This window comes from Dipodomys merriami, unplaced genomic scaffold, assembly GCF_024711535.1.
Source record: "Dipodomys merriami isolate MVZ:Mamm:240054 unplaced genomic scaffold, mDipMer1.0.p SCAF_10, whole genome shotgun sequence".
Taxonomy (NCBI): domain Eukaryota; kingdom Metazoa; phylum Chordata; class Mammalia; order Rodentia; family Heteromyidae; genus Dipodomys; species Dipodomys merriami.
This window is the reverse complement of record NW_027202271.1, coordinates 39,456,637-39,478,418: the sequence shown is the minus strand read 5'-3', so window position 1 is coordinate 39,478,418 and position 21,782 is coordinate 39,456,637. Positions and strand designations below refer to the sequence as shown.

The following is a 21,782-nucleotide window of genomic DNA, read 5'->3' as shown; positions in this document are numbered from 1 at the left end:
TCAAATCTCAGCCTCCTGAGTAGTTAGGATTACAGGTATGAGTCAGGAGTACAGAGTAGCAATCAGATTTATATTATAAACATTTGGGCTACTTATAATATTTTAAACATGAAAATACTACAAAATAGGAGTTAGCAATACATTTAACAGAAAAGGTTGCTGAAATTCAACATCTATGGTAACATTAACAGAAATAGGTAAAAAGAAAGACAGCTGAAAAGTAGAGGATCTTCTCATGTGAAATCTCCATATTCCATAGAGAACTTGATGAACAAGGTAAGCAAATCAATAAAACAGGTATAAAATCCAACTTAACATTAAATAAATAAAAGAAGACATATTCATTTCCTTAGATGGAAGTATTTGTAAGTATATATATATATATATATATATATATATATACTACATATATACATAATATATACTACATATAAACATAATATATACATGAGTTGTACAAATACAAGAGAAGTACAAAAGGTGTATTCACCACCACTACACAAATAAGCCCATTTGAACATATATGTCCTTCATTGGTGAACTGTAGTTCTGAGAGATTTGTGACTGAATATCTGAGTGATGACACAGGTTGACTGTATCATAAATGCCTATCAATTTATTTTAGTACCTTTAAATTAAGGCTAAATGTTGTCTATAATGGTGATTCATTTAACTAGTTTTCAAAAGTCTTTTGATATAATCTTTTCTCTTTAAGTAGCTGAATCTTTTATACAATTAGTGGTCTCTGCTTCAAGAACCATAGTATACATTAAAAAAAGAAACTACAAGTGGTATTTTTATTTCTTCATAATATTAATACCTTAAAATTGTTAAAAATTATGTCTTATAATTATAGGAATTACAGAAAAGTAATTCACTACTCTTGAGAAACAATTCTAGAAGTGTTGTTTTCTCCGTTTTCAAATAAAATGGCAATGTAAATTCTTGAATAGAATAGCAATGTAAATTTTCTCTTTATAATACATATCTGAATCAAAATATTTTATCTCAAAGTCAGGGATAAAAATTAAGTTAATATTTTATAATTAGATTTATTACTGGAATGCTTAAAGCTATCAGTTTCTCCGTTGGTTCCTGCTTCAGTGGGCTACCTAAGTTCAAGACCTTATTCAGAGTAAAAGAAAGAAATGACAAGGGATAGCATATAAATTAAGGTTGGTAGGTTAATTCCAGGAGTGTGACTGATTGGTTGATTGACATCACCTTAAGAAATACGTATTAAAGCTGCTTATTAAATTTATCCTGATAAAATTTAGAGTAGAATCAGTCACTGACTAGTATCTGTAACTTGACAATTCACTTAGACTTCTGTTTGCCATCACTTGAAAAATAATCTCTTCCCACTGAAAAACAACAGACTACACAAATAAAATTTCAGAATGCACAACCACCTGCACACATGCTCTATATTGAAACATTTTTGAAATTTCAAAATGAAACCATTATTCTAAATTGTAAATGTTAGCAAATTTCATTGCAAATGGTTACTGTTTCTGATAATTTCAGTTAAAATGCACTGACATTAGTATACAACAGGTGTTGCTTCCAGTATGTTGACATGTTAGAACACTTACTTAACTCCATGAATTATGCATTATTTTCCATCATTATGTAAGTTTCTAAAGTGAAGAGGTAGACATAGAGATGTTATAGAGGTATGATTAAAGTAGCCCCTAGCAAGGAGTAGAGTTGGGATTTAAATCTAAACAGTCTGACTGAATAGCAAATTCTCTTAACCATTAGGCTGAGGTTTCATTTTTAAATTCAAATATCAATTTTGAAAAAAAATCTTGCAGAAGGTAGCGAAGTTCTATGGAAAACCTAAAGAATCTTACAATTCTATTAAGATATTGTGAACTTTCCATAGAAGAATTGCATTTAGGTTTCTGAGAAAAATAAAAGCTTACATTGATTATAGTATTTTATCCACCTCTTTTCTTTCAGAAAATGTGTCAAAAGTCATGAAACTTAATTTGAGGGGATAATGCTTGCAATGATTTTATTTCACAGGATCTATAACCTTACAGCTGGTTGAGCTTCAGTAGGAAAAGATTAAATGAATTCCAAAGTTTGCTTAAATAGATCTCAGGGGTGGCTGAGACAGTAGAACTTACAGATTGAATGTGAACATTGAATGGGCTGTAAGTTTAAGTTGGGAATATGCCAATATTTGACTTTGAGTAATAGCAATTGGCAGGAGGAGTGTTTCTGAGAATCCAGTGATTTTTTTTTTAATCAGAAAAGTTTGGTAACTCAGCAAATACTTACTGAGTGCCTAGCACAGAATCTCATACTTTTTACTAGTTTCTAAAGATGGTAGGAAATGGATGTATGGCTAAGATTTGACCTCTGACCTTGAAAAGCATCACAGTGGGGGAGAAATTAGAAAATAACATATTTTCAAGGACAAAGTTACAGAGACATGGACAAAGGCCTGTGGGTGGTAGTAGGAATGAGTGACAGATGAAATATTGTCTATCTGAATCACCAAGGATAAATGGCAGTCTGACACTAGAAAGGTGAAGATATAGAGATAAAGGAAAGAGCATAAAGATATGAAGATAACGCTACATTTTTGTAAAGAACAGAGTTCATTATAGTCGGGGATATAGTAGGGTATTTCAATATAGTTAGGGAATATAGTCTTTTGTAGAGGGCAGGAGAATATTATCAAATGATCCTTAAAAAGTTTGAGAACAGTAGGTAAAGGAATTTTATACTAAAGCCTGTGGAATTTGTACTAGGGGTAAAAAGCATTTCATTATTTTCAGTAACAAGAGACTGTATGCAGTTATGATTAGCACACTTGTAATACCAGTTCTTGGGAGCATGCGGCTGGAGAATCATGAATTCTAGGTCAGTTAGGTTACACAGTGTAACCCACTACCCCCCCCCCAAAAAAAGTAAAAGTTTAGAAAGTCATTGCAGTATAGCTATAGATAGCTTCTGCTAGCTAGAGAAGGCTTCCAGATTTGAATATTATGATATTACAATATTCCAAAGGAAGATACATTGAAAACAATTAAATATATTTAGTGTTTGTAACTGTATTTTTTCTAGTACAATGACTAGACATATTACTAATAGGGACTGAAAGTAAGAAAAATCAAATACATGTGCAAAGTAAAATGGATATAATGCACCATGGTCTTAAAATTGCCTAAAAAATCAGACATCAGTGGCTCATGCCTGTAATATTAACTACTTAGGAGGGTGAGGTCTAAGGATAGCTGTTCAAAGCTAGCACCAGCAGGAAAGTCCTTGAGACTCTTCCCTCCAATTACCCACCACCAAAAAGGCCAGAAGTGAAGTTGTCACAAAAGTGATAAAGTGCTATCGTTGAGTGCAAAAGTTTAACGACTGCACCCAGGGTGGCTCTGAGCACCTAGAGGACACATGCCTACACACACACACACACACACACACACACACACACACACACACACACACACACACACACACACACACACACACACACACACACAATATCAGTGGGAAATAGAAGAAGACACAGAATTGGTTGTGGTTGCTTAAAACCACAAAATTACAAGAGAAAATTATATATTATATCTTGGTCCTCAGAAAATCTCAATAGAGGGTAGAGGATCTCCATATAATATGTTTATCAGGGTGACATCTGCTATGTTTTGAGTGTGGTTTGTCTCATAAAGTGTCACATTTTTTTAAGCTAGGTCATTCATGTGGCAATGTACTTTGGTGGTGAAAATCTTAAGAGTTAGAGCCGTAGTGGGATCCTGTTAGGTGACTGAGGTACTGTTCTTGGAAAGAGTTAATGCTGTCCCTCAGAGTAAATTAGTTCCTGAGTAGATGAATAAGATAAAGCAAGACATGCCACGTCCTGCCACCTCTGGTTTCGTAGCTTTCTGTGTCTCCATGTGATCTCTTCTGCATATACATTCCCACCCATAATGATGTTCTCATCAGAAGTTGACCAGCCTGGACTTTTAGCCTCCAATTAGTTGAGCTGAATAAACTGCTTTATAAATACCTAAGGAATTTTGTTATAGTAATAGAACAGAGTAATAGAACATCTATAGCAAAGATAACAACCTTAGGCATGAAAAACTCTACCCACCAAGAGAATAAGCAAGAAAGCTATAGGAAGTTTGGGATGGTAATAGACATGAAAATAATGACTACTACCACATACTGAGAACTACAGAGTAATTATCTAACTCCTCACAATGGCTCTGTGGAAGAGGGATTATTTTTTCCCATTCAACAGATGAGATATAGTGGGTTAAAATGATATTCTGATTCATCTTTTATCCATTTTCTTTTTATCAAATCATATTTAAATTCAATTTCCCCAATGACGTTATAATGTATGTATCATTTCCTCCAGCTAGTTGATGAAGAAAATCAAGTTTAGGAAAGTTAAATAACTAAATCAAAATTATATGAGCTCAGGCTGTGATTCAAACTAAATTCTATACAATTCTATTCTAGAGAAGTGAAGTGATTTTTTGTTCCACAACTGGGGTAGATATATCAATAAGAAAGGAATGTAAAATTCATTCAAAACAAACAACACAACATAAATAAAAAATATCCTGCTGGGCATTGGTGGCTCATGCCTGTAATTCTAGCTATTTAGGAGGCTGAGATCTGAGGATTGTGGTTCAAAGGCCAGCCTGGGCAGAAAAGTTACCTGGAGACTCTTATCTCCAATAAACTACTCAAAAAAGCTGGAAGTGGCATGATGGTTCAAGTGGTAGAGGGCTAGCTATGAGCACAAAGAGGCTCAAGGACAGTCCCCAGGCCCCCAGTTTAAGTCCCAGCAACAGGAAAAAAAGAACAAAAAGAAAAATATCCTATGCAAGTAATGAAATTCAGGGTTAAGGAAAAAAAGTATATTCTTCCATTCCTATAGATTTGGTCCTTAAACAACAATAATCACCCCCCAAAAAAACCAAAAAACACTTTTACATTTGTCATTAACAGACTCTGCAAATGCTCAGATACTTTGAATTTAAAAAGCACACTATAGCATGTGTGTAGTATTCACACACTCTTATACAGTTTCAATTATTCATAGGTTACCTATCATACCTAATTTAACTATCATGCTATATATATAAATAGTTATTAACCCATATTACTTAGGAATCATGATAAGAAAACATTCTGTATATGTGTAGTGTTGATATACACTTTAAGATATTTTGATATGGTTGGTTGGAAAGACAGATACACAGGCTACAGATATATGACGATAACTGTAGATTATATGCCAAGTGCTGGTGGCTCATGCCTGTAATTCTAGCTCTTCAAGAGGCTGAGATCTGAGGATTGAGGTTTGGATTCAGCCTGAGCAGGAACATCCTCAAGACTCCATTTCTAGCAATACTATCAAATGCCCTGCCTGGAGGAATAGTATAAAATCCCCTGCCTGTAGTGACATGGACTGGAATTTGTGTCCTAATGAAATCCACATGCTGAAACTCTTATTCCCAATATGATGGCTTTGGAATGGGGTTTTGGGAGAGGAAATTGTATACAGTCTAGAAGGTAGGATCCCTCATAATGGGATTAGTGGCCCTAAAAAATATAAAGAGATCCCCTTCCTTCACTCTCTTCCTCCCATATAAGGGCTTATTACTCTCCCCCACCCCCCCACAAATGTGAGGACTTAATAAGAAGTAGTCTACAAACCAAAAAGAAAATTGGGGCCAGAAATGGAATGGACTAGAACCTTTATTGTTGATTTCCCAGTCTGTAGAACTGTGAGAAATAAGTGTATGTTAAGACATACAGGCAGTAATATTTCCTTATGGTATCAAGTGTTCATTAAGAAACATGATTATCAGCTAAGCATGGTGGTTGTACCCTTGTTATATCAGTTACCAGGAGACAGAAGTAAGAGGATCATCATGGCCTCAGAGTGAGAAAAATGTGAAACATAACTATTTTTCAGGTATTTCCAACTACCTGAAAAATAAAGCAAAAATGGGCTGGAAACACAGGCTCTAGCGATAAAGCATCTGCCTAACAAACACAAGTCCCTGAGTTCAAGCCTCCTTAGCCAAAAACAAAACAAAATCAAATAAACTCCACTAAACCATGATCATCATTCTGGAAACTTGGCATTTAATATGTACACCTACTAAGCTTATTTTTCAAAATACCTTCCCAGTCTATGAAATACTGAAGAGAACCCAATCTTAATCTTAATGAAAAAATAGGTACACCTACATGAATTCATCTTATTCTAGCAAAGGATTAAGGATATTGAAAAAAATAAAAAAGATTAGTGTTTGTTGGTCCAGAGATTTTATTTTATTGAGTACCAGTGACTCATGCATATTGTCCTCACTATTCAAAAGACTGAGGTCTAGAGGATTACAGTTTGAGGTCAGCGTAGGCAGGAAAGTCTGTAAGACTCCTCCAAAATAACCACTAAAAAGCTAGACTGGTGGGGGAAGAGAGGGAAAAATTGGGAAAGAGCAAAGAAAGGAGTGACATTATCCAATAAAATGTACTCTTTACCTGACTTTGTAACTGTAATCCCTCTGTATATTACCTTTTCATACTAACAATTTAAAACTTAAAAAAATATACTAGACTAGTAGTATGGCTCAAGTGGTAGAGGATCAGCTGCATAATTAATATGAACAAGGGGAAAGGCTTGAGTTTAAACCCTAATGCTATCAGAATTTATTCTTTCTTTGGTCATGGGGCTTGAACTCAGGGCCTGGGAATTGTCCCTGAGCTCTTTTTGTTCAAGGCTAACACTCTACCACTCTGACCCATTGAGCTAGTTCTGGTTTTCTGCTGGTTAATTGGACATAAGAATCTTGTGGGGACTTTATTGCCCTAGCTGGCTTTGAATCATGATCCTCCAATCTCAGCCTCCTGAGTAGCAAGGATTACAGGTATGAGCCACCAGCACCTGGCTAGAAGAAAACTTTTAAGAAAGTATTAACCTTATGAATTTTGTCAGAGTAAGGTGCATCTATTTTAATATTCTCTGTATCGACATCCAGAGGACCATTGAAGGTAAGTATTTTTCCACTAAGTGTTTTGCCACTATTTATATATTTTTTAGTTCAAAAAGTTCTGTTGTTATTGCTCTTCTAAATAATCTGATATTCATTCATGTGCATCTAAAAATACCTCTACTAAAATTTTCATATCCATTACCTACCTGAAAGCTCTTGAAACTTCTATTTGATTTTCAGTCATCACAAGTTATAAAAACTGTTCAGATTTTACAACTAAGAAAATTAAAACATGGGTCATAAAGACAGTGGGTAGGAACTCATGAGTCAATGCTGATACTTCTCAATCCAAATCCTTTTACTCCATTATTATATGAGGACAACTTCAGATGGAAGACATTCTTTAGGATGAAAGACTTTCCAAATTATTGTAGTGGGTTTTTTTGAGACCTTAGTAGGATTTCTAGCTAATGCAGATATAGGAAAGGGGCACCCAGAGACAGGCAGGCAGAGAACGGACAACAAAAATGAGAGAAATGCCCTGGACTTCTTCCAGAGTCACTATTCCTCCCTAATTTCTCTGTGATGTTTGGCTATGGGACCATCGTGCCTTCCTCCTTCCTGTGGTTGCCCAGGGGGCAGCATGTAGCAATATTTTGCTTTCATTTATGAATGAAAAGTATTATGAGGTATAAACTTTAAGGTAGACTGTGCTATCTCTTTGTACTTCAAAGATATTGTGGCATTGCTGTGTTTGTCACTTTGGGTTGTCATTCCAAATATCACAGCTAGGATGCTTAAACATAAAAATGGGTTCTCTCAAAATTGTGAAGGCTGGAGGTCTAAGATTAAGGTGCCTGTGGGTTTGTTTTCTCTTAGTTTCTTATCGGCTTGCAGCAAGCTACTTTCTCTTGTGTCCTCCTTTGGCCTGTTCTTGGTGCATATGGAATCCGGAGATGTCTTCTTATTAGGACTATGTTCTCTCAGGGTTCCAGTCCTTGAACCTCATTTAACCGTAATCACCTCCTTAAATTTAGGTTCCATTGTACAGTCAGTATAGAGGTCAGAGGTTAAATATCTGAACTTTGGGAAGATAAAAACCACTCTATAAAAATTGTCTTCTTGTATTCATTGTGTCCGTTAAGAAGTTAGCCTTATTATTGTTGCTTCTTTAATGACTAGATGATGTTTTTCTCCAAGGGGATTATTCAAATTTTTGCTTCTGGCTATTATCCATTTTTTTGTCATATACCAAAATGTCATTTTTGTCATTTGTATTATATCTGTGAACATGGAGTTTCTTGAATCTATGACATTACATTTTCCCTTCAATTTTGATAATTACCACTAAGTAATCAAGAGTGGCTTCTATCACACTCTTTCATATTCTTTTTTATATAGACATATGCATTGACAACTTTTGTTTTATTCCATATGTTTCTTTTTCTCCTCTATATTTTCTGTTGCCTGTCTTTCATGTTCTAAATTTGTATTTTATTTAACTCCTGGCATATACATACAATATCAATACTAGAAATAATGATTTTTGTCTTTTTTCCACCTCTAAACTTATAGTGAGGGATTCATTTGTTTATAGATAAACACTGAAAAATGCCTTGCAAAAATGTTGATCAAAGAGTATATTTCAGATAGTCACAAGGAATTGTTTTTGAGATGTATTTGTCTAGTATTATTCATAGTAAATATTTATTATATACTTAAAATAGTAAAATACACGCAAGAGTAAAGTGGATATGGCTAAAACCTTTCTCAGAATAGTGTGGAAACACAGTGAGAAGTGCACCAAAATAGAATCAGGAAAATCTTGCTGGATGATTTTTTAATGTTTGAGATGACAAGAATTAGCCAAGTAAAAAGATTTACGGAGATGGATTGGACAAGATGTCCAGTTTGTCACAGGAAGCAGCAACATATCAGAAGATGTTGTATAAGCACATTTTAACTCCATCTAGATTTTAAACTATTTAAGGACAGGGTTCTCTGTGTTCCCATTTACTCATTAGATACATTCATTAAGCATCAGTTACCCACTAAACTCTATGCTAAGAGCTGTAAATGCCAATACACAAAACTCAAAATTTAGAAACAAAATAGTGGTTCAAACCACAGTAATTGATGGACACTGAGTTATAGATGAATAGAATTTATACATCTCTGTGTCTGGGCTGGGAAGGTGGCTCAGTGGTAGAGTGCTCACCTCACATGCATGAGGCCCTGGGTTTGATTCCTTAGTACCATATAAGCAGAAAAAGCCAGGGGTGGTGCTCTGACAAAGGTTAGAGCACTAGCATTGAGCTGAAGAGCTGAGTGACAGCGCCCAGGCCCAGGGTTCAGGCCTCACAACAGACAAACACACACACACACACACACACACACACACACACACACACACACAAATATACATCTCTGTGTTATGTATATTCAGACTACTATTGCATTTTATTATTACAAGCACAATTTATTACAAACATCTTTTCTTATAGGATGACTCCTATACTCCTCCTATTCTTGCCTGTTCATACCCTCTACATCATTTATTCTGCCAGCTCCGAATACATAGTCACTGCACACTATTAGCCAAACTATATACAGCTATAGAAATATAAGAACTACTTAAAAACAATATACATAATGTGATTCTGTGCTCTAAGCTCTCATTAAAAGGGAGAAAGCACAAGAAAATTCTTGTAATCATAAAGTTAAAAAAATATACCACAAAAGAAGATGGTTTGATTAGAATGCTCTGAAGTAAAAATTACAGAAATTAAGGCTTTTTGGATGTCTTCATTACCTAAAAATTTAATACAAAAATATTTGAACAGCTATGACATTTAAGGACATATGGTATCTGTAAATCTTCTATTTTATAAGAGGACAAATAGGAATCATGTTAGTGATGACAGCACCATACTGGGAATTAAGAAAACTTGACTTTAAATCAAGTAAAATTGTCCCAGGCAATAAAGAGGCTAAGACTAAAGTCTGTCTTTCTGAGAAAGTTTTCTGACCAGACTCAATTTTTTTTTCTCAGCTAATTTTTTTCCCCCTGGCAAGCTCCAGAAGTCTGAATCTGGCATTGGCTTTAGAAGTCCCAATTTAGAAGTTTCAGTAGATGAAGGTAGGAAAGCCATTTAATTCATGTGTAAATAAATGAGTGAAGTAAAAAAAAAACAGTTATGCTATAAGAACATAAATATGAAGTAAGAAAGTATGTTGAAAATGGAGGTTTCTATATATCTAAAACTTACAATATACAATTTTAAATATGGTCATTATTTTAATGCTAGTACATTATAATAATAATATTAATCTCAACTGAAGGCATATATTAGACATCCGTCACCATTTGTACTAGACGGTACTTTTTGTTTTGTTTGTTTTTGGTAGAACTGAGGTTTGAACTTAAGGCCTTCCACATAGTAAGCAGGCAATCTACCATTTGTGTCAGTCTGTCAGCCCTTTCTGTGTTGGCTAATTTTTTTTTCAGATAATGTCTCACTTTGAGCAAGCTGTGATCTTCCTTTTTGTGAATCTTGCATGGTGTTAGCCAGTATGTAGAGAAAAGGGAGACAATGTTTACATTAGCAGGAAATATAAGTCAGTACAGTGAAAAATACTTTGGAAGTTCGTACAAAAACTGCTAGAACTGACATTTAATTCAGAAAGCCCAACTCTAGGCATCTTTCCAGAAGGAATAAAATGAGTATGTTAAGATAGCTATACTTCCATGTCTATTGAAGGAGTATTCATAAGAGCCTAGAGATAAGAGCAACCTAAGTGTTGATACTTAACAGATGAGTGGATTTAAAAAAAATGAGGAATACTGTTCAGCCTTTAAAAAGGAGAGGGTACCTGTTGTCTACTACAACATGAATAAATCTGAAAAACATTAGGTAAAATAAAATAATCCAGGTATAGGAAAACAAATACTACATGATCTCCCATACGTGGAATCTAATAAAGTTGAACTTCATTGAAAAAGACAGTAGATTGGTGGGGGATTGAGAGTAGAACTGAAATGTTAATCAAAAAGTACAGCATTTCAGATAAGCATAAGAAATGTTTTTTTGAGATCTACTGTCTAGTATTCACTGTACTAAGTAATTATTATGTCCTTCAAATTATCTCAGTAATAGTCACATATTTCACTCTAAAAAGTTACAGATAAGCAGAGCAATGGATATGTTGGTTAGCTTGGTTTACTCACACTGCACATTCCCCTTTGTGTGTTTTGGGAAACTTTATCAAAAATAGATAGACCACAAATGTGTGGGTTTATTGCTGGATTTTTTAAGTCCTGCTGAGTGGTTTCATGAGTCTGTTTTTATGCTAAGTATATACTGTTTTGATGGCAGTTACTTTATAATGCTTTTTAGTTAGGGAACATAGTATGATTAACTCAAGCTAATTAACATACCCATCAGTGATATAAAATACCACATTGTATGCCATAAATTTGTATAATTATGATTTCTTAAACACTATAATAAAAGTGAATTCACTGTAAGGAACTTTTATGAAGTGGTGTGAAATGGTCACTCCTTGCACACTTATAAAATTAAACTTGTCTCTTTTACAAAAGGTTAATGACACATTAAATGAATATTTAAATGTGAATGGATTGATATGCCAGTCCAACTTCTAGAAATTAATTTAATATAATTTGTCATTTACAGGTCAAAAGCTATGTACATATTACCATATACGATGATGCTAAGTGAAATGAACCCCAAGATAGGGACACAAGTGTTTTTTTTCTTTCTTGCTATTGTTTTTAACGTATTTATAATGTACTATGTGATTTTTTTGTTTATTTTGTTCTTCCCCCCTGGTATAACCCCTGTTTTCACTGTATTTGATTCCAGTGCCCTGAATCTTGTATATATTTTTCTAATTTGGGAAGGGGACGGGAAATAACAAAATGCTTAAATAAGGATACAGGTTAACCCATTGTAACAATGTGATATACAAGAAATGTACTCATTATCTTGCCCATGTAATTGTAACCCCTCTGTACAGTATTTTCACACACACACAAAAACACGAACTTTACAACTTGGGTGGGGGAGGAGTTGGGGAGGTGAGGAAGGAAGGAATGGTAGGGGAAAAACAAAGGAGGAGGTAACAATGCTCAATAGGAAATGTATTTGTTACCTTACTCATGTAACTGTAACCCCTCTGTACAGTATTTTTACAATAAAAATATATCTAAAAGGTGCTGAAAAATAAAAATTCAAGCTGTGTTAGTTAAATTCCAGGGTGTATCAGCACATAGGCTTATATTCATACAACTATGCTTGGTCTGGGACCAGAGATACATAAAGAAGAGTGCTATCAAGGTTTCACACTTCGAACTGAAAAAAAAAGACATTTGAAATTTAAACTGTACAGGTAATAACAAAGTGTTTCAAGACTTAAGATCAGATATGCAAAGACAAGACAGGTAGTAAGAAAGAATTATAGGTGATAACAAAAGGCAACTCAAGGAAGATACTTTACTACAAGCAAATGAACAAGAAAAGCAATTCAATGTTAAACCTGCAAAGTTCCCGTGGCACATGCATAGGGTTACTCTGTTAACCTGTATGCCTCCAATGTAGACTAGATTAAAGGTCAAAAACTGGTCCACACTTCATCAAAATATATAACACATAATTAAAGTAGTATTCTTTGCTTTTCAGAATTTAATGTAATCTACTTCATGCCAAGTCTTCCTCAGCTATAAGTACACTTTTCAACCTTGACACAGATTATATCCCTATCTTTTCTGTCTTGCTAGTGACATCCAGATAAAAGTCAAAAAAAAAATCTTTAAACAGAGTTTGTAATAACCAACAAAATCACATGATCACAACTGCAAGTAGAGAATGTTATTTTTTCAGAGAAGCAAATAATACTGCTTTAAAATAAACTGGAATTATAGAAAGAATACTTAAGTAGTACTATGATATAATAGCAACAAAATCAAAGTAATGTGAAGGCAATCTGACATACCATTGTCCTGAGATACCATTATTTATGGAGTTACTTAATGTGAACCTGCCTACAGCAAAATTTAATTTTGACTTCCCTCATGAGTGATTATTCCCTTTACATGAGTGATTATTCATTTCATTTGATTTTTTAAGGAAAAGTTGCTGCAATATTCTGCAGATGATTATGCAATTTTAAAATCCATTCAGGTGTGCTTAAGAGTCTACGATATAACATGTGCATTGTGTCATAAAAGAGCTGCCTTCAAAATGTACTTTGTACTGAACAGCTAAGGAGGGTCTGTGGCACAAAAATGAGTATGGGCCCAGGGGGTGGGTGAGACAAGAACAGCAGGTAAAGATAACATGGTTGTACCCTAGCCAAGAATGAGAAAATTATTTTAATTCACTCATTTCTTCTTAAATTAAAGGCAAAAATAAAGCCATTAACTGGAGAAAATATCATTTAGGTACAGCATTATTTGTGAAGCCTTAAAGAAACAATCATAAGTACTACTCACTAGGAAGGAAATCTGGTACAAATATAAAGTTCATTCAGTGAAATAAATGAAATGCTAAACACACTGGGGTTTTCAAAAATCCCAACTAAACAAGATATGAAACAAAACAGTAAAAACTAAACACATCGCACATAGGAGAAAGTAAACCAAAAACCCCCAATAAACCTCATTTATAAAGCTTAGAAGGAGATGCTTATAGTCTATAGGCCATTTTTTTTAAATCCTACTTTGTACTATGTTACCATGGTATATGAGTTCAGAAATTTGCTGTGTGTATGTACTATACTATAGTACTAATAGTACTATACTATACTAATAGTACTATACTATTCTAACAAGATAGCTTCATTTTTCATAGAAGAAAAGAGAATGCAATAGAATATGTTAGGATAGCTCTCTTCTTTCTGATTCGAAGACTCATCAGAACTAAGTGTTTTATTTCCAAACCATTTCCTGCCTACAGGAACAATATTTCCATTTTACAGGTAATACCTGTAGAGCTATTGATTATAACAGAATTTCTACCCTTTCTTTTAAAAACAGTAGAATAGTGAAAATATTATGAAAACAAGGAAACAAATTCTCATTAAATGTCAAGCCTTATTTTTATACTGGAAATATACTATAATTATATAAAATACGAACTCATGAATATTCCTTGAAATAATATGGAGTGTTGACACCTTTTATTGCTACCATATTTTAAACATGTTCTGCTATGTAAAATGTTAAAGATTAATAAAATAAACCACCCTCATCTTTTGATCCAACAATTCCAGCAAAAATTCCAACAATTTGCACCACCAACAATTTGTTCTTCTAGGATAACTTTAGGATAACATCACATAGCACATCTTCTACCCTTACTTCCATAATTACCACCAAACAATATAAATTTGTTAGCTACCAAACTTAGTTTTAGACATTACTAATGGAAATATATCTGTTATGCGTAGGAAATATATCTGTTTTCAATCAGGCTATGGTTTCATAAATTTAAAATTTCTTGGAAGTTTACATAAGAACTTTTGAAAGTCCTAAATAGTTGCTTTCTGTTCAAATGTATTTTTTTTTCTATTAGAAATTGCTATCTTAAAATATAGGTTAAGATAAACTCTTAACATTAAAAAGAAAGCAATTGCTTAACATATTATTTGTGGTTCTATTGCATTTAAATATTTCTATTTAATAATACAAGACCATAATTCTCTGAATATGGCAGTGAGAAGGATAATCTGCCAACTAGATGTGCAAATCCTTAATTCCAAATATTTGTTGGGTAACTTTCAATGTTGTACTTTGTTTACAATCCCAGAGAGTTATTTAGAGTATTTAATGTAATTTGTACATATTGCAGTAAATATACTAGAGTATTATTTTAAGATTTTATTACTTCAAGGCTAATAGCATTTTTCTGTAATATGTATATATAATATTAATAATGCTTAGGCTACTATTTAAGATTTTCACATGAACTATTCAGAACTTTAAATATTTATATGCATTGATGCAAATGCTCTCACTATACAAGTATACCAAGACATTCAAATGTTATTTGAGCTTTCAGAAATATATTCCCAGCTTTTATTGAAGTATATGTACATATGTTTTCATATTTTCAATTTAGGACTTATTAAGTATTAAAATACTTTAAATACAAATTATATTATTATCATTCCCCCATTTCTGTGTTATTTGTTTTTAAATCTTACCTTCAAAGTAACTTTGTCTGGGGGGCTGTCCCTTCTTCATCGGTGTTTTAACAGAAACTTTATTTGCACTATTTTTGAATAATGCTAGGCGCAAAGTAGGATCTAAACCCAAAGAGAAAGAAAAGAAAGATCAATTCCAGGTCATACCTTCTCTGAAATGACAATATATTTCTTTTGTTGTGATATTTAAAACAATATCTATTCCATAATGCTCTATGAAATTGCAGATAATGTAGTTTTAAACTAGGTAATATAAAAAAAGGTAGCCAATCTTGCATACATTCTGATTTGAATACAGACCCAGTGTTTAACATAAATGACAAAATTACAAATAATGTATAAACTCCATGTAAACTTTCCTGTTTTGACATCATCACCTCTCTATTTGAGCAGTTGCTTTATTGCTTATTATTTTAATGTCTTACTTATATTGCTGATTCTTTTCAACCACAAAACTAAATAAAAGCTCTTACTACAAGAAAAAATACCCTACCTTTTCCTCTCTAAACTATAGAGAGATATAAGAGATGGAAACAAGACAAATTAAGGAACTAAGAAGCCATAAAAAAGATTTTCACTTATTTTACACATAGGACAAAGGTTTCTTTTTTTTTTTTTTTTTTTGGGGTCCGGTCGTGGGGCCTGAACTCTGGGCCTGGGCGCTGTCCCTCAGCTCTTCAGCTCAAGGCTAGCGCTCTACCACTTGAGCCACAGCGCCACTTCCGGCTTTTTTCTTTTTGCTTAATGTGGTGCTGAGGAATCGAACCCAGGGCCTCAGGCATGCAAGGCAAGCACTCTACCACTGAGCCACCTTCCCAGCCCCCAAAGGTTTCTTCTTTTGCCCTGTTGTATTATCTTTAAATAACAAAGAACATGTACACATTTGCTAATTTTAAAGTGGGAAATACTCTAAATCAATTTGTTTTTAAAATAGAATGATGTAAATATAAGATCCTATAATGTTTGGTTGGTGGTAAATGACTCTATGAAATATAAAAAGAGGGAGATTTGTTATACCTGCATGGAGTTTTTGATGAAGAACTTCAAGAAAAGATAATGATATTAAGTGCCCAATGAGTGAAATGAAGAGTGGAGAGTTATGCTTCCCGCCCCCCCCCCCCCCACATCAGTCATGGGCTTGAACTCTGGGTCTAGATTCTGTCCTTCAGCTCAATACGAGCACTCTACCACTTGAACCACAGTGCTATTCTGTTTTTTTCTGCTTAAGTGGTGCTGAGGAACTGAACACAGGGCCTCATGCATGCAAGGCAAGCACTCTACCACTAAGCCACCTTCCAAGCCTGAGTTATCCATGTATAGAAGGGTTACATAAAACTACAATTCAGGGCAACATAAATTTTCATAGGGTCATACAAAAATTAAAATAAATCTTACACTCTTTGATTAATATCAAAGCTACTATAGAACAATTGAATATGCGACTGGAACAAGATTTAAAATAAAAACAACAAACTACATATTTTAATTTAGTGGTAAAGTAGCATGGATTTTTAGAAAGCATAGTAGAGAGTCAGAAGTAATACCATTTGCTGTGATAATTCATGATGGACAATCTGATTATTATTTTTTAGCCTTCTGACAATATTTTATCCTTTCTAAATAAGATTTATTTATTCACAGACATTATATTTATGATTGGGAAGATAGTCAATTTGGGGGCATATTCCATATATATGTTTGATGTAAGGTGTTATGGTGTGAGGTTTCTATATAAATTCAACATAAATGATCAGTAATAATAATAATAATAAAATATGTGTATGCGTTTTATAGAATGGACTTTAATGATCATCTAAATCACTTAAATAACATATTAGGATGGCAAAGAAGCACTAGTCAATCAGAAAAGTCTTTGTGTCATGGAATGGCAAATTGTGTGGGACCTTTAAACTTGCTGTGATACCTTATTGCCATCTTGATAGTCTTTTCTTCTTAACTCCCCGTTGAGTCTACTTGTTTTCTGAGAAATGATAGTACAATTCAACAAAAACTGCATTGTATTCTAGTTCCAACTTTTACTAGCTGTATGACTGAACCAATTGAGCTCACTTTCCGCTGTCTTTTTCCAACAGAGGTAACATTGACTTCACTGTAGACGTGGCTTTAAGGGCAAGAACACCATCTTAGTAAATGCAAAGCTCAGAGAAGGGATAAAATTGACTTTCCAGTATTACTGTGAGTTAATGAAGTGATACATGCAGAGCAAAGCCTCATTTCCACCCAAGTGTGGATCTGGAGCAAACAGCAGCTAACAAATATAATTACAATTTAGTCAATGGTATCACTTTCAACTCTTATTCTTGAAAAATACTATACCTCCTTCAAAAAATATATAGGACATATAAGAAATTGATGGATGGCCCCATAATTGGATCCTCCTTTTTAAATAAAGCATTATGAACAAAAGCAATGGATTTTTTTTACATGTTTTTGGCACTTCCTTGGAAAATGTTTCCATGACTTGATTTCTTTAAATGTAAAACAGGGATAACAAGAACACTTTCCTCATGCTATTATCAAGATCAAATAATTCAACACATATAAAATATTTAGAAAAGTTGTCCAGCCCAATTTACTCAATGAAACAACTTTATTCTACAAGAGCACACAGAAAGTGCTATATTATAATATTTTTTATTTCAAAAGTCTGATTGCATCATCTTAAGCTTATATAAAACCAAATTGAAATCACAAAGGGATAATGATAAGAAGAAAAAAACATAATAATTTAGAGGGGGAAAGTAACTTGATGTTTGATAGTCCCCAGAAATACCATTGTATATAAAACACTAGATATAGTGTGTAGATAAGGCTATTAAAACATGCCACTTACATATTTTTGCAAGTCAGCTTTTTATTGTGTTTATACAACAGTGATCAGCAATAACAGATCTATATTGATTTACAAAAAATTATTGTATCTCCTTATAGAAATTGCTCAGTACCAGGCAGCATATATATATACACACACACATATATGTATGTATAAGCAAGCATATATAAAAAAGTATTTCAAGAAAAGCTGAGGTAAGTAATTTAAATTACCATTGTATGTTTGGCTCTGCTATCTGTTTTTGAGTAACTTTTTTTTTTGGCAATCGACTATCAATGAGAATATTTCATCATTTGCATGATCCTTTCTTTGTTTCTACAATCTTAGTTTTAATTAATTCATATCATATCCATTGCTTTACATAAAATTATCTGTTATTGAGACTGGCACCAGTGGCTCATACCTGTAATCCTAGCTTTTCAGGAGGCTTAGATTTAAGGATTGAGATTCGATGCTAGCCTAGGCAGGAAAATCTCATCCAATTGCCCTGTAAAAGTGCTGGAAGATGACCTATGGCTCAAGTGATAGAGTGCTAGCCTTGAGCAAACTAAGATCAGGTACAATGCCCCACTGTTAGTTCAAGCCTCAGGACTGGCACACAAAACTTAATTGCCATTACCCATTTTAAAGCAGAGCTCTAAAATTTCATGCTAAATGGGCACTAGTACCTTACATCTGCAATCCTAGCTACTCTGGAGACTGAGATCAGAAGATCACTATTTGAAGTTAGCCAGTGCTAGAAATTTCATGCATGATATTCTTTTTTTTTTTTTTTTTTTTTTTTTGGGTCCGGTCGTGGGGCCTGAACTCTGGGCTTGGGCACTGTCCCTCAGCTCTTCAGCTCAAGACTAGCACTCTGCCATTTGAGCCACAGCACCACTTCGGGCTTTTTTCTTTTTGCTTATGTGGTGCTGAGGAATCGAGCCCAGGGCCTCAGGCATGCAAGGCAAGGGCTCTACCACTGAGCCAACTTCCCAGCCCATGCATGATATTCTTATCTCCAGTAAACTACCAAAACGTCAGGAGAAGAGCAACGATTCAAGAGGTAGAGCACAAGAAGCTTGAGGACAGCATCCAGGCCCTGAGTTCAAGACCCAGGACCAACACCAATAAATAAATAAAATTTTAAGCTCAGTTTGAATAATAAGGTCTCTTTGTCATAAAGCATATTGTTTACAGTTCACTTTCCTAAATATAAACTTATATATTTACACTGTGAAAAGGATATTAGTGGCTTTTAGCCAGTTTAGTTAGCATTTATTCATCGAATGTTTACAAGCTACTACTGGGCCTGGCAGTAGAATCTAGGAATTCAATGAGAAACAAGTAGTCTCAGCCTTCTTACTTCTGATGGATTTTATTAGTTCATTTTTTTCTGAAATTTTCCATCTTGTTTCTTTGTGATCCATTCACTTGAAATTCCTTACATTTGAAAACCAATTGAATTCCTCCAGTGCAAAAGCTACTTAGCCCTTATGAATTTTCTACCTGGCTTAATTCTTGACTATGATTAAAAACAGTTCAAGCTATTCTCTTTATTAAAATAAAAGCAATATATGTATGGAATGATCACTGGGGATTAGGCATTGTGTCACAAAGTTGAAAAGACATTTTTTCTCCTTCCTCGTAGTCCTGCCTTCTCAACTAAATTGACCTTCTCTGTTTAATGTTGCCTTCTCTTTTCTCCATGGATATTTAAATTTGATATGTATAAATATAAGAAAAGTATATTGTGTCCATGTTCTTCACATTGAAGTACTTCCTAGCTGTTCTTGGCCATTAATCTCTACATTCAGATTTCTGCCCTCTAAAGCATGCTCTACTTAAGAATCAACCACCCACTCCCTTTCCATATCCAGTTCATCTTAGTCTGGCTACCAATTATGCACACTACCCTTAGGTTATTGACCCTGCATGTTTTTAATAAACCTGTTACTCGTGCTTTATACATGATCATTTTCAGTGAAATACTGAAATCTAAATTTGTCTCATTATCTGTTAAATTCCAGTGCAGGTCATCACATGACATCAGGTAACACAAACAAACAACCCACAAAAGGAAGACCAGTCATTATTAGGAAGGAAAAAGCAATTATTTACTGAAGGACAAAAAAAATTACTGTAATTTAAACATAAACTAAATAAATTGTGATAAAGTCTTCACAATTTTTTACTTCATCCTTTGACTTCCAGTTAATTCTCCTTTCTTCTGTCCTATAAGTCCTCTTCTCCTTCTCTTTAAAGAAAATGGCTTCACTTATGCCAATAGAAATGATCAGTCCTGGGCTGGGAAGGTGGCTCAGTGGTAGAGCGCTTGCCTTGCATGCATGAGGCCCTGGGTTCCATTCCTTAGCACCACACAAGAAGAAAAAGACAGAAGTGGCGCTGTGGTTAAAGTAGTAGAGCACTAGCCTTGAGCTGAAGAGCTGACGGACAGTGCCCAGGCCCAGAGTTCAGGCCCCACGACTGGACCCCGCTCTCCCCCCCGCAAAAAAAAAGATCAGTCCTGAGTCTTCCCTAACAACTGTCTACAACCCCTGTATCCTCAGGTTCTTGCAGCAAACACTTTGCTTTCTTAACTACTTCCTTCTCTACCTGCAGCTCCTCCCATTCAAACTTGCTTTCTTAAATTAATTGAGCGACTACCTTTTGCCTTATTTTCACTCTCACTTTAAATTATTGTTGTCTCATATGCCTCATTAAACCAAATGTTAAGAAGGGTTTACTATTAAGCAACTTGTCCTATACTTTTCATGGCAGATAACTTGAACTAAGCATCCACACTGTGTGTTCATTCTCAAGGATCGCTGTTTTGTTAAGACTGTGTGATGTACTTCGCCCAATTTAATTAGCTTCTCTCTCTCCACCCTCTCTGCCTCAAAGGAATTGGCAGTTTTATAGACAACATTGCCCCCTGGTGGCTTGAAATTTTGAAGCTAAGTTTTCCAAGTAAGAGGTACTTATTATGTTCATCTATTTTAAAAATGTACTTGTAAGCTTTTACATAACTGTAAATGTACTTGTAAGCTTTTAAACATTGAAGATGCCATTTCAGCTTATTAGTAAATAGAAAGTTTTAAGTGTGGGACTTACCTTGGACAGATTCAAACAAATTTGCAATACAAATTGAATTATATAATAAGGAAGGTAGTAGAAAACGTTTAAATTTTTTTTAAAAAGACAACACAGAGTGGAATTTTTGATGATTTACTCACAGATCAAAGAAAAAGACATAAATGCTACATCATCCCAATTACTAGAAGATAAATAAACTGTGATAACTGGAGAGGGCCCCCTCAGATTTTATTCTCTCTTTCATCTTCAGTCATCTGTTAACATTTATAGTCTGTGTGTTGTGAGCAGGGAGTAGAGGAGAATAGGGAGGAGAATACAACACTCTCTTAAATTGTATAGTTAGGGATTCAGATATTTTCATGCTTTTGTTTCATTAATCTTATTTTGGTGAAACAAAGCAAAACAAAAGTATAGCTTAGGGTCTCAAAATCACACATACTGAGAAGGATGTGATTAGTCATGTAGTTAGTAATTCCCTGTCAATGGCACAGTTGTCATCCTGGATTTTCAGCGAGGCAGAAAGTTGGTTATGCCTTTTTATTTGTTACCCTACCATGCCCCCTTGTGACTGATGAAAAGAAGTTTCTTTCATATCTAATTGGATCTGTCTGTGACCATTAACGCCACAGTATTTATATGTGCTA

The 21,782-nt window shown here is 34.3% G+C and overlaps 1 protein-coding gene across 5 annotated transcripts in view; it reads right to left on the bottom strand.

Moving 5' to 3' along the window:
- Nucleotides 1-21,782, bottom strand: part of Lrriq1 (leucine rich repeats and IQ motif containing 1) — a 149,605-nt gene that overhangs the window by 60,999 nt on the left and 66,824 nt on the right. For all 5 annotated transcript variants that reach the window (XM_069989392.1, XM_069989370.1, XM_069989399.1 and 2 more), the window contains exon 23: nucleotides 15,210-15,311. In XM_069989392.1, coding sequence (XP_069845493.1) covers nucleotides 15,210-15,311 — 102 coding nt within the window. The remainder of the gene's footprint in view (nucleotides 1-15,209; nucleotides 15,312-21,782) is intronic.